The following is a 13,637-nucleotide window of genomic DNA, read 5'->3' on the forward strand; positions in this document are numbered from 1 at the left end:
TCTATCACAGTAAAAATCCAGAGTAAAAGTACTTATCTAAGCAATGCTGTGTTCAATGTGATGCACACTCTGAAATTGGTACTGGAAAATTGCACTAAAATTATATATCTATTTCTTACACCTTTGGCAAGAGAAACCCAAGTTTGTTGTAACAGCTACATGTAGGTGCAATTTTTTTTCCTATTCCTAGAGCTGAAAGTAGTTAAGTACAGAAAAAAATAGCTGATGTCAGTGTTACACTTAGGGACTGAAATAATTGATTTCAGCAGTATAGAAAATCCATTTGTTGATTTTTTTTTTTTTTTTTTTTTTTTTTTAATTGCATAGAGTTGAAGAAATACCAGCTCGCAAATCTGGATTAATTCTGTATATTCAGCACTTAAGTCTTTTCCCATGTCTCTGCTTCAGGCCTAAGTGTTGTCACCGCCTCAGACTGATAGCTGATAACTCAAAAGTCTTAGTCTGTTGTTTTTTTTTTTTTTTTTATCCCTTATCCACTTTTTCCATCAGGCCAAGTAAAGCCAAATGTTACTGCCAAGGTGGAATAATGAAGATGCTTTATGATAAGAAATCTGGCACCAATATGTAGCTCAAAACAGCTTATGAAGGGAGTAAGTGGAAGTTATATTCAAGATATTTGGGTTTTTTCCCCAAGGATCTTCTCTGCTATGTTTTTCCTAGATCAAGAATCATATTCTCAAGAATGAGCAAGAGTTCTGTCAGGATAAACAAAAACTTAGCATTTCAGAGTACATGTACAAGGTATAGTATAATTTTGAAAGTTCATATTTCATATCATCTGTATTAAAATACTTACCTAATGCTACATGTGGGCTCAGCAATCGGTTTTTAAAGTTGAATCTGGAAATCTGGACAAGATTCAGAAATTACTAAGAAAAATCAAAGGTATGGAACAATCTTCATGTCAAGAATGACAAGACTAGCATCCTTAATCAAGGGTGAAAGAAGATGATGGTGGAGTGTGAGATGGAAGCCTCAAAGGTCCTATTAGTGTTTAGACTGAAGGGTTGTCTTCCTATTCAGTGTGTGAAGTTACAGGTGAAACCTGCAACTGTCAAATCAGACAAAAGGACCTTTAGCATCCGAGATGTCATGCAGTCATGACATGCTCTTAATTGTTATATTGAAGAAAAATCCTCAACATAAGGCAAGTATTTATAGAGCTAATAAGTATAAATGTAACTGCTGATTTGGAAGGATTCTGGGCTTTCAATTTGCCAGAGAGTGTTCTGAGGATTTCACTACATGATTGTCTTATTCAGTCTGATCTTTCTTAGGCAGTTGCTGTCAGGCCCAGGACAGCAGGTGCAGGGATCCAGGATAAAACAGAAGGTTTAGAACCTGAATCACAAGCTGCTCTTGTGATGTGGAGAGATTTCTGTGAAAGAGATTAATTTCTTTTTTTAATTGCATCTAGGAAGCTGCAGCAATTACTTCCTTTAATAACTTTATTTGCAAATAATGGGGACATTCCAAACACTAAACTAAATAAAGCAAAACCAGAGATTATAAGGAGAGGGAAATGAAGTTATAAGGATATACAGTAAGAGGCTAAGGAGGAAAAGAGTTGAATGGTATTGTTGGCTGTGAAGGGTGGAAGAAGCCCTGAAAAAAGCCCATGACTCAGGCTAGTGAGCAAGTGGCACATGGCAGTGAGTTTAGCAATCACTGCTTGTATGAATAGAGTCTGAATTATTTCTGTGTCCTCCACTGATGAAATTGCTCAGGTTTGCCTGAAAATGGCTGTCCTTTTTAAGGAATGTACTGGCATTTCTAATTTGGTTTTCATCAGTCCTTATGTCCTTTGGCTTCAGTGAGTAGCAGCCCTGATAACACAAGGCTGTTAGCTGCTTGCCTTTAATCACTGCAGTTAAATGGATGTTAGAATGAAAATAATAGATGACTTTTCTTGGCTCACTGAATTTCTACAGTATTTTAAAATTTTCCAACCTACTTACCATCAGCTAAAATGTCAAAGCCAGATATATCTGACAAATTAAGGACATCAAATTGAAGGAAGCAATTTAATTGTTACAAATACATAAACAACAAATGGTGTAATTCAGTCATTGCAACATACAAAGATGTTTCTTAAAAACAAACAACTCTCAATGTAGGACACTCTAAAACCAAAATAATTCCAAGTGTTGACTATGATCTGATATGTTAACATGATGTTTGCTTCTAGATGTCTCAGGTACAGAGGCTGTTTTCTCTTGGTGTGATTAGGCAGCTGCTGTTGAAATGTGAGAAGAAATTATATGTAGTAATGACTGGGATTTATTCTCACACTTGGAAATGGGGAGAAATCCAAGTCAGAAAGTTATTTTTGCTAGTTTAAGCTAAACTTTATGAAGCTGTCTTAAGTGAATACTTGCAGAAGGTGTCTGTACACAGTAATGGGATTAGCCAACCTTCTAAAGACTTTCAGTAGAATTAATGATTTGTTTTACAGTTCTAAGACTGAGTGTAAATGTGGAATGCCTATGTGCTCTGGTTTGGTTTAGTACCAACAGGTACAGAACAGCTGACAAAGTTAGCTAGCTGACCTTTTCATGTTTGTGTTCATCATTTGATTTTTGCAGAGATACTAACACTTCAGTATGAATCAGCAGAACAATATAGCATTTGAACTAGATAATTAAAACTGTTTTCTCTTAACTTTAGCTAGATCTTCTGAAACTGCTTGTACCATTCGTTCTGTAGCTTTCTTCAAACTGTTTGCTGTCTCTATGGCATGATCCAGAGTAGAACTTAAGACCTGTTGGAAATAATAAAATGTAGCCTTGTTAATAGTGAAGGCATATGTACACATAGGTACTGGAAAAAGAGGATGTTTAAGGTTTTGTCCATGATTTTCACTCCGAATATGTATTGAGAAGTAAAAATTGAGTCACATGATAGACTGCTCTAGGATTCAAGTTGGAAGTATCTGTTAATCATTTCTCTGTCTATTCATTTGAACTGAGGGACATTTACGCCTTTCTAATGTATCAGTTCAAGCGTGGTGACTGTTTTTGGTACTGAGAAGGCTTTCTTGAGGTTTTGATAGTGGTTTGTCTAGCTAGGCTTTATTTCAGTCTATGAAACAAAATTCTAGAGATAAGACCCAGTGCTATTTTTTGGTCTATTTCACCTTTCATACAGGGACTGAGTTGCACAATCTATATGAAGAAATATACTAACGTATAAGCCAAAATGCTTGGGATTTAAACTCCCTCTTGTCTTACCCTCAAATGCACTACACATGCTTAGATCATAGGAATCAGCTTGCTAAGAATGGGATGTTCTACAGTGCCATGAGGTATGGAGGTAATCTTTCCAAGAAAGATGTGTTGCTTTTAATTTTCACTCAAAAGTCTTACATTTGCATAGGAATCACTGGCATTTCCGTCTCTGATGTTGATTGCAGATTTTCTCTGGGCAGATTTCTTACTGGGTATGTATTGATGTGAAAGGATAATTTTATCATATGTGCTTGAACAGCAGGTTTTGGCAGCCACTAAGGATTTCCTAAAGATAAGATATATAGAATAAAATACAATTTAAGTAAGGAAAAGAACTTCTACAGTATGAATCACATACATACACCTGATAACGCTTGGCTGCAAGTTAATTTTATGGTAAGTAGAATTTTCCATGGAATTGTAAAGCACAGTCCATCATTATTTGTGTTCTGTCTGCATTGCAATAAAACAAAAAATGTTCTAGGATGCAGAGTAAGAAAATTTCTCATAATAGCAGCATTCTCACTGTGTTCTGTGCCACTGTGCAGCTCTCAAGTGCAGCTGCTGAACTTCCAGGCAATTACTGCTATTGAGTAAAGCTGTCCAAAAATACTGTGACAAAACTTGTTTGCATTTCAGTCTAGTCTGTGCTACTGTTAGGAATCCATTTTGTTTCTGTCTCAGGGCGTAATTTAATGTTAACAACTATTAAAAGCAGGATTATTACTTGTAGAGAAATAGTTGGTGGCAAACAGAGCTGCATCCTAAAAATACTGGCCTACTTTTGAATCTTTGAATGGGAACATCCTTTTGAAGTGAATTTTTTTCATTGCTAAATGTGTCAGCTAAAGAAGTTAGATTAGTTCTTCACTCCTAATGTAATGAAGAGTGAAAATGTAAGACTTGTTTACACATGTTCTTCAAGCAAATATTTTAATTTCACTAAAGAGTGAAATTCTAATATACAACATGAACTGCAAAAGATAAAATATTATTCCTGCTTATGATACTTGGTGTTTTTTCCATGCTGAATCTTCAACAATGGAGTTTTCTGTTGTACTACATAGTTTTTACTACAGCTTACCTTTCACAAAGTCTGGTTACATCTCCACCTGGCTGATTGGGTTTTTGAGCCTTTTGAGTGGAGATTCTCTTCTGTGAATAAGCTGGAGTTGTTGAGGCTGGAGATGTTGAGGTTTGAAACAAAAAAAAAGGTAATTTTCTGTGTATTTTTTTTCTCTTTAGCATAAATTAAAGATCAAGTAACTATCACTGCTGAATAAAACTTGAATATGTTTAAAGTTTTTTGTAAATGAGGACAGATTAAACTTTTTGTGTTTGCTCTAGCTGGCAAATGAAACACAGATTTATATTAAATTTCATACAGTGAAAGACTGCAGTGGGGAAGTGTAGAATAATCAGTGTCATAATCCTAATAATGAATACTACTTTTATTTGTAGTTTCACAGGCTTGCTAGAGACAAATAGTTAATTTATGCTTTCTTCTTGATGAAATTTTGTATTTTTCTTTAAGCAGTTTTTTCTTATGCTCAAGAGAGTCTAAATGACTTGAAAAAGGTTCATGTTCAGATGATTTAATTTTTTTTAATTAGGCTCCCCTTGACTTTGCTGCATGTCACACAATATGAGGGTAGAGCTGGAATTTTCTTTAGTACTTGTTTATACTATGTTAGGTAATGGCTGGCACTATAAAAGTTGGCACAGTAATGCCTAATTTTCATGTCCTTTCATTTGCCTTTGCAAAATTCCTGCCATAAATGAAATATGAAAGAGATTCCACTCATAAAGAACCAGGGAAAGTTAAATCTGTTATGCATGGAGATTCAACTTGACCAGGTGTGTAAAAGTTGGATTTACAGTGCTAATGACTACTTATACTAAATTAAATGTGGTTTGGTATGTGCAGTGTGGCTTTCTGCCCCTAAAAAGCTAGCCTGTGTTTAATTACCCATCATACTTACAGGAGGAACCAGAGCTTCTTTTTCTACACAGGGTACAAGAGTGAACAGACTCTTTGTAATTCCTGAGTTTTACTTGATCTCTGCTTCCCCTGGGGCATCTGCATCTAAGTTCTGGAAACCAAGAGATATGTGGTTTAGAAAAACAAAACTATAAGCAATGTTTCCTTGTGGATGTTCATATTTTTGCAATCACTGTACCTTGTCTCTCTCCACATAATATCATATTTAATGATTTGTAACTTAGACTGTCACAGCTGACAAGGTCCTTACTTTGTGAATCATTATAAGAATCACAGGCTCTGTCTTCTGAGAAGTCTTCTGAATCACTGCCTAAAATTCAAAAAATAAGTTAAAAGGGTCTGAAATATGAGAAGCTTTGGCTAATGTGCTCAGGTAATGATTTGGTTTTCAGCACTGTAATTTTAGAGTGTTTTGCTGCCATTAATACTGCTGCAATTTGAGGAAGTACTTTTCACCCCCTGGAGAGTGGGGATTGAGTTAAAGATTAGCTTTCAGCCCTGTCTGCAAGCTTGGAATGTAATTTTCTGGTGGTGCTTATTTTCGGAGCAAGAATTGTTGGCTTTTTTCCTTTCTCCATGTCCTTGGTCCATAGTGTTATGGGAACAGTGCAGCATAATAGGAATGGGATGAGAGTTTGAGCAGCTCTAGTATGGCACTGCTTTAACTACTGCACCAACCAGTACAAACAATAATCCCAGTGTGTTATGTTAAATTAAAAGGATATCACAAAAAAGACAAGGACAACTGATTAACAAAAGGTAAGAAGAAAACCTGTATATTCAGACTTAAAACTGAATGTAGGACAGCTCATGCTGTTTTCTTTTAGTTGCAAGTTACTAAAAGCTTCAGAATATTCTGCAGTGGAAAGGTAAAATTGTTTTTAAGCAGAAAAACGAAGTTGAATCCAAAAACTGAAAGTGGAAATACTGATATGAAGTGTCTCCGTTGTCAGGCTTGGAATCATCTTCTAGAATATTAAATAAATGCAGATCAGAAGAAAAAGCATAATCAAAGCATTGTATGCACGTTGCTGTCATGCTCTTGAAAGTATTAGCAGTGGCAATATTTGGAAACTTATCTAGAAAGCTGAATTAGATTCATAGAGTAATTCAGGTTGGAAAGGACTTCTGGACATCATCTGATTCTGTCCGCTCTCAAAGCAGGCCCAACTTAAATGAAGTTGCTTAGAACTCTGTCCAGTTGAGATCTGATTATCTCTGAGAGTGGATATGCCACAACCTCCCTAGAGCAAACTGTTTCAATGCTTGAGCAAGTTCAAAATCTTTCATTCATATCTAAATGAAAATTGCATTGCAATATGTCTGTTGCCTCTTGGTCTGTCACTGAGAGTTCCACAGTGAATTTGACCTGGTGTTCTTTTTAGTTTCCTTTTTATTCTTGGTGTTTTGTGCTCTGCTAAGCAGTAACATCTGTAAAAACTACAATTTTCATGTTGAGACATAAAAGGAATGTATTTCTTCCCAGGTTTAAGCACGGTTCTGACCTTTATATGCCCTCATGTCTTCCTCATGACTTACTCAGGTTGGTATCTGATAAATCAGTTGGTTTTCTCTGCATGAAGAGTGGAGATGTTCCAGTTTCTCCTTCCTGGATATTTGTATTTCTTTGAGCATGAAAACAGAATATTTTTATTGTACCTTAATATTTCTATGATGAGACTTACAAACATCTTATACTAATGATTAATTACTTCTTAATTGAGAAGAAATAATATTTATCCACAGAAAGAAATTTACTTGTATCAGTTATCTGAAAAGGTGGTAAGCAGAAGTTTAATTATTAACTAGTTGAAAAATAATTAACCCTTTAGTTAAAGGACACATTCGGACAAAAGCACCCTGACTTCCCACAACTGTTAAAAATGCTTAAAAGTAGAGATCTTGATAATCCTGCATTGGAATAGTAAAGTAATGTGAAATCTTAGATACATCCATCTGTTACCACTGATATTATTTTGATACAACATACATTAAATAGGATTTGGTGTCTTAGTAACTTTGAACTCTTAATAGGGCTTTAATTTAATGTCTTTAGATAATTAGAGGAATATTTGAGATGTACCTTCTGAGAGAAAAGGAACAAGGTTCCTTGTTTGAGTTACTTGATGTGTATTTTTAACTTTGGGTGTACAGGATCAACAAGTTTATTTGGAAAATTTTCTGCCTGTTCATGAACATAATGATCAGATGATTGAACTAATAGTCTTTCAATGACAGAGAAAAAGTGGAAGCTAGGTGAGTTTTACTAGACAACTATTAACACCTACCCTATAAAATAATGGGACAGAATTAGGTTAATGTGACTGTTCTCTGTGCTGCACGCATTCTTTTCCCAGAAGCTCTGCTTCTCTACTGGAACTTAGTTCAGTTCTCTTTTTTTAACCTTAGAATTGTTAAGGAGGGGCACTTATTTTTCTAATATCATTGAGATGTTAAACACCTATCAAATGCTTCCTAGGAGGGTGGAGATAGTGTTTAGAGCTTTCACAAGGTTTTGATTGTTAATTATGTAAGGATCTGCATCCCTCCCTTTTCTTCTTTAAATAAAAATACCACACAAATATTGGCAAACTATCTTTTACTGGCACTGTACTCTGACTAGTTATTCACATCCTGAATTTGTGTGGCTGTCATGAATTTTATACAGAAGTATGATTTAACTCCTAGGTGCAAGTGACAGTGGTGTTTTGGCTTCAGGAAATACTTTCAGACTGAGAAAGGTAAGAAGACCAGGCTAGGAGGAATTCTTGGATATGCAATTATAGAATTCTGTAGAATTTTTATTCTGGTAATATTTGAGTTGCGTTTCAGAGATTTCAGCATCCTAATTTTCTTATTCAGAAATTAATTTTATATATGATTTTATAATAACTTCAGCAGTTGTTTCCAAGTTTTCACTTACCTGTGCAGACAAAGGTTGCACTTTTTGCCTTCTAAAGAAAATTGATCTGCTGATGGGATTACATCAGTTGTCTGACTTCTTTCTCCCTCATGCTTCTTGTGAAAAAATGGAGTTTCAGTACCTCTTGTTTGTGGAAGATCAGCAGTGCTTGAAACTGCCAAGCTCTGTACAAAGGAACAAAGCACAAACACAAGAGTAGGTGGGCCTTGCATTGCAAGGTATGACTCCTACCAAACAGCATCTCCTCAGGCTCTCCTACCATTTTTCCTTGAAGCCCAAGTGACCTAAAACATTGGTTATGAAAGCATTTGTTGAGACTTACCTCTAGATTTGTAGAAGACAGTAAGATTTTTTTTTTGCGGGGGGGTGGTGAGTGTGTAGGTGTATTTATGATCTGGGAGAAAATATTACCATTCTTAGGAGTAAACTCAATTTTCTGTAGCACAGTACTGTTTGGTCTTCTAGTAACTCTGCAGCTTAAGATCTTGGACAAAGTAATTTTTCCTCCCACAAAATGATAGTGATTAATTCCCCAAAACAGCTTTGCAGAAGTTAAATTAGCTACTCATATTTTCTTACTGTGAAATAAATGCTTTTGAAACTGGAACTAAGAACATTCAGTATAGTTTTCTTTTTCTACTTAGGTTTCTGTTACAGTTAATTACATATTTTGAAGTTAATATTTCATTTTAAATATTTTCTTTTGAAGTAATGAGCTGTCTAAAAGCATCATGCTGTTACTAGAGAAGAACATACAATCACACAACTGCACTTAGGTTCTCAAGACTTGCATCAATAAAACAGAATAATTGTAGTGTTTAATAAAAGTCAGTTACCTCACAGATAGACTGGGCAGATTCACAGGAAGTCAGTAACGATGACAGGCTGCCTTTGCTGCCTTCCATTTGTTCTTGAATGCCTTCAAGCAGCATGCCAAGTCTGAATATTCCTCCTTCCACCCTTCTAAATCCAATCACAACTCACAGTTACTTAAAAATCTCTAAAATTATCTTTTATTTCTAACCATGAAAACCATAGTGGAAATCACAGTACATTTCCCATAAAATAAAAAAATAAAATGTATGGAGTTGTCAGAGTACCTTTTAAGTATTTGAATTAATCATATAGATATCCAATTACAAGTAGGACACATAAAGCCCAAGGTGAATTTTTGGCCAAACAACTTACAGTTTACCACATTAAGATAATGTTTTCACTTCAGGAAATCTCTAATGGATAAATGAAGCAAAATCTGTAAGACAGTCAAAGAAAATATACTAATGTACTACTTAGCACTTCTCTTCTAACCTCTCAGGATCAAACTCTCCAAGGTTGATAGGCTTGTCCTTGTAGTTCTGCAGCTGTAAGTTGTGGTGCTCTTCTCTAGCTTTTAAATAATTTCTTTCCAAGGCATCAAGGTATCTTTTCAGTTGATTTAATGCCTTCATCAATAAGAAATAATTCAATACAAAATGTCATGATAACTTAGAATAAGTAGCTGTCACTATGTCTTGCTATGTAAGCCAGATGTTATTTGCAGTGCTGTTGGTAAGAATTTTGGCAGTTCTCTGAACTGCAACAGGACTGCATATTGTATATTCACCTAATACTCTGTGCTGTTCTATTACATCCAGGTAAAATAATAAAAATTATTTCTGAACTGATGCCCTACATGTCAAAATTCCTAACTTATATGGCAACTTCAGGCCTTTTATTAGTAGTTTTAAGTCAGAATCTTAAAAGATTTAAGAATTTGTCCACCTACTAAACACCTTCATTTTTGCTTCCTAATCTCATACCTTCAGTCTGAATTGAGAAGAGTAAATATCCATTTCAGGTAAACGTCAAGAAATTGCAAGTCTAGAGCCATTTCAAGTGTATTTTAGATAGCTCAAAAATACATAAATTAATTTACCAGATATTTGTCTTGTAAAAAGAGTGTTTCGTGGATCATATATTTAGAGAAGTCTTCCACCTTCAAGACAAAATATTTGACTTAATTATTATGTTTAAACAAATTTGCCAAGACAGTATGGAATTTGAGCATCAGTGCAAAGTGTATATTGAAACAGAGCTCTTACTTTCTTAGTCAGTTGCTCTGTCTGATCCTTTAGTATTTGAGACATCTTTTCTCCGAGTGTTATTTCTGGCAGTGAATCAGAAGGATTTAGACACTGTGCTTTTACCATCCCAGCTGCTGGTAGTGCTGATGCTGCTGTTCCAGCCTGCAGTCCTATGGAACACAAGGGAAGATTGGTCAATTGCAATTTTGGCCCCAAAATTTAATCAAATTACATTCAATAGTCATTTGCATAGCTACTGTAATTTTATTTACTTGCTTTAAGCAAACCATGTGTAGGTTGTACAGGGACAGGAGCACGTAATGTGATGACATCAGGTGGTGTCCCAGTGTGTCCTGAGGAAATGGCAATGTTGGCATTTGCAAAGTCTGACTGAGGAAGTATCTGTTAAAAGGAGAACCTTCATTATAGATACAATGTATAGAACACTTATGGAGCTGGACAAAAAATTTTAACTCAAAATACAAAGTATTAACAAAATGTTTATTATAACAGTACCATTTAATTTTCTGAGTTGACAGAAAATTAATGTGTAAAGTATCTCACTGTATAAGTACTTAAAATACGTCTCTGTGTTGTGAAAATATAGAGGATTTGTATAAATGGGAAATATAATATGAAGGTGACAAAATAGTTTTAGGGGATAGTCATAGTCCTAGAGGTAAAGAAGAATGACCTCAAAAAAAGTGTTTTGAGAGATTTACCTTAGGATTAAATTTCAGATGGTCAATATGATTCTGGATGGCAGCATGCTGTGTCAGCATCTCATTTGCAGGAGGAAATAATAGGGAAAACGATTAGAACTTGTTGTATCTCAAGCAATTTATTAAGATGTAAATCTAGGAATGGAATTAAGAACCTGTAAAGCTCAGTGAGTGACCTTCATGTCAGGGCATGAAATTGAGCAGCAGTTATCTGATTACTAACAAGCTTTAAAATAAATTCACAACAGTAAGAGAAATTTTGTTGAAAAAATCCTTTAGAAAGAATTGACTTGTCAATAAATACCAGTCTCAGGAGTTGAAGAGTGTTAGATATGAAAAAAAGCAAAGATGTTTTAACATGGGCACAGTAAAAATGTTGTTCCTAAAAATGTATTTGAAGTATTTTTAATGATTTTTAAACATTTAACTCTAGAAATAACACTTTATAGTAGATTTCCTCATGATTTGATAGGAAATGCTTTATCATCACAAACCATGTTCCAGTGTTAAATACTGGAGTATTTAATAACACTCAGCCTTTAAATAATGGTAATGATAGTTCTGTATAAAGTCAGTCCCACAGAACTTTATTTGTGAAAGTAGTTTTTGAGTCAGATGATGTACTCACTGATACCTGCAGAGTGCCTATAGAGCTAGTCATGTTGGATTTTATGGGATAAGAATATCTTCTTACAATGCATCACTATTACCCATATGAAGAATTTCTTCAAGCACCCTAATTACCTGTAGCTGTCGCAGCAGTTCTGAAATACTCCTTTCTTCTTGATTCTCTACTTCAGCAGAATTGAAGTAATTCTTATTTTCCAAAATGTTGTTCACAGTTAGTGATTTACTTTGCAAAATAGGAAAGGGTTTTTCTCTTTCTATTGAAGGAACTGAGGTAATATTGTCAGGGTTTTTTGGTACTTGAACTTCTGAAGCAACTTCAGAGAAATCAGGAAGGTAATAGTGAGCTTGCCCTTGGCCATATTTAAGCTCACAAGGTGAAAATGTTCTCTTAAACAGGGCTCTCTTGTCTTTTGTGTTTTGAAAGGTGTGTGTATCTCCAGTCTCATTAAGCAGTTGTGAATATTCTTGTCTGCACCCACATAGACCAGAAGAAAAAATAGGTTTCTTTGAAACAGATCTATTTCCATTTAATGAGTTTCCATTTTTGTCATGAGCCTTTACTTCTTCCTGCTTTTCTAAGGGATACTCCTCGGAGCTCGTTGCCCATTGTTCATACACTAAAGAGCCTTTGTGTTCTGAAGGCTCAGGTTTGCTCCCAGTGTCATCGATACTTTCAGTAAAGGACACCTCTGGTATTGTCTCACATTCAATTAAGGGGCATGTGCTTAGTAATTCTCCCCTAGAAAAATGACGCAGGAGGACCTTGGACATCTTGGAGGTAGTTACATGTTCTTTGCTATCTGGTTTACTGGAACTACCAACAGGTAATTCCTTCTGAAAAGAAGCTTCACTTCCAGGCATTTCAGTTATTTCTCTGGTGCCTCTGTGATGACAGGAGAATTCTTCAGGCTGTAGAGGAGTTTCATAGTTGGCTACTCCTTTTATGTTTTTGTTATCTTCAGAACAGGCTAAGTTTAAAATACCAGAAATATCTTTTGTACAACTACAGGCATTCAAATTATCTGAGTTATTGTTGTATTTACAGCTTATTCCTACATCTCCATCATAAACTAAGTAATCTTCTTCCTCTTCAGTTGCATCTGTGCTACAGCCTAATGCATCTGAAAATGAATTATTCATTTGGGCTTTCATCCAGTCTGGCAGTTTACACTTTTTTGTAGTCTCCATATCCAGCTTATGTAGAATATCGATGCCATTGCTTTGCAGGTGGTGGACAGAGCTTTTATTATTGCATGGATCAAAATCTGGAATGTATGATTAATAGTTATTTTCTACTCAAATATACATGACAATAATACTTACTCATCTATATGATTAATATTTCATTATCTCCCTACTGTAGCTTTTTTAGAACAATCGTACTGACATGAATGCTTCCCTATTTGCACTAGTGTAAGTCTACTTGAGGAAATAAGACATAAATGACAAAAGCATCGGGAACAGCAGCTGCAGCCAGCTACCTGTCCTTGCTCATTAATCCCGCTGTAGTGGGGAAGACAAAAAAACTTGGTAACAGAGCCACAAGTGGTCCTACACTTCAACCTCAGGCTGAAAATTCCCCAATCCCTTTCCCCGCCCTCCTCTAAAGCGTTTCTTTAGCTTATGCTTTAGAGGAAGATCACAAACTTTTTTCCCAATTTACTTTTCGTCCCCGTGTATCAAATAGAATGCAATTAATTAGCAGCTCAGCATCATGAAATGCATTGTTTCACCTTATCTGCAGTCGCTCGAGGCGGCAGAGGCGAACTTGCAGCCTCTCTTTCCTATGGGCACCAGCGCAGCAGCGCGGCCGTGCCATTCCCGTCGGGGGTACAGCGTGCTCGCGCCGCGGGGCCGGTGCCGGGCGGTGCCCCGGTGCCCGCAGCGGCCGCGCTCCGCCCGCCCCGCCCCGCGGCTGCGGCCGCGCCGCCCATTGGTCCGTGCAGATGATGCGGCCGCGCCGGCCGTTGGCGGCCGCGCCCCTGGGGCTGGGCGCGCGCGGCGGCGATTGGCGGGTTCGAGGAGCGGCTGCGCGTGGGCGGGCGGGGC

General features: G+C 36.4%; 1 protein-coding gene across 3 annotated transcripts; it reads right to left on the bottom strand.

The window, feature by feature from the left end:
* Positions 1 to 2,026: 2,026 nt before the first annotated feature.
* Positions 2,027 to 13,457, bottom strand: AKNAD1 (AKNA domain containing 1). Of its 3 annotated transcripts, XM_018912107.3 has the most exons (15): positions 13,322 to 13,457; positions 11,703 to 12,853; positions 10,959 to 11,018; positions 10,509 to 10,638; positions 10,255 to 10,406; positions 10,089 to 10,148; positions 9,482 to 9,615; positions 9,010 to 9,136; positions 8,174 to 8,337; positions 6,790 to 6,875; positions 5,429 to 5,560; positions 5,231 to 5,341; positions 4,333 to 4,429; positions 3,387 to 3,534; positions 2,027 to 2,782 (listed from the first exon to the last, which is right to left on the bottom strand). In XM_018912107.3, the coding sequence occupies exons 2-15, from the start codon at positions 12,774 to 12,776 to the stop codon at positions 2,663 to 2,665; spliced, it is 2,595 nt and encodes an 864-aa protein (XP_018767652.3). In that variant the 5' UTR covers positions 12,777 to 12,853; positions 13,322 to 13,457; the 3' UTR covers positions 2,027 to 2,662. The 3 variants fall into 3 exon arrangements, with proteins under 3 accessions (XP_018767652.3, XP_050833212.1, XP_050833211.1); XM_050977255.1 differs by lacking the exon at positions 13,322 to 13,457 and having other exon boundaries at positions 5,501 to 5,560; positions 11,703 to 12,592; XM_050977254.1 differs by lacking the exons at positions 10,089 to 10,148; positions 13,322 to 13,457 and having other exon boundaries at positions 11,703 to 12,592.
* Positions 13,458 to 13,637: the final 180 nt, after the last annotated feature.

Source organism: Serinus canaria, chromosome 8, assembly GCF_022539315.1.
Source record: "Serinus canaria isolate serCan28SL12 chromosome 8, serCan2020, whole genome shotgun sequence".
In the NCBI taxonomy this organism is placed as follows: Eukaryota; Metazoa; Chordata; class Aves; order Passeriformes; family Fringillidae; genus Serinus; species Serinus canaria.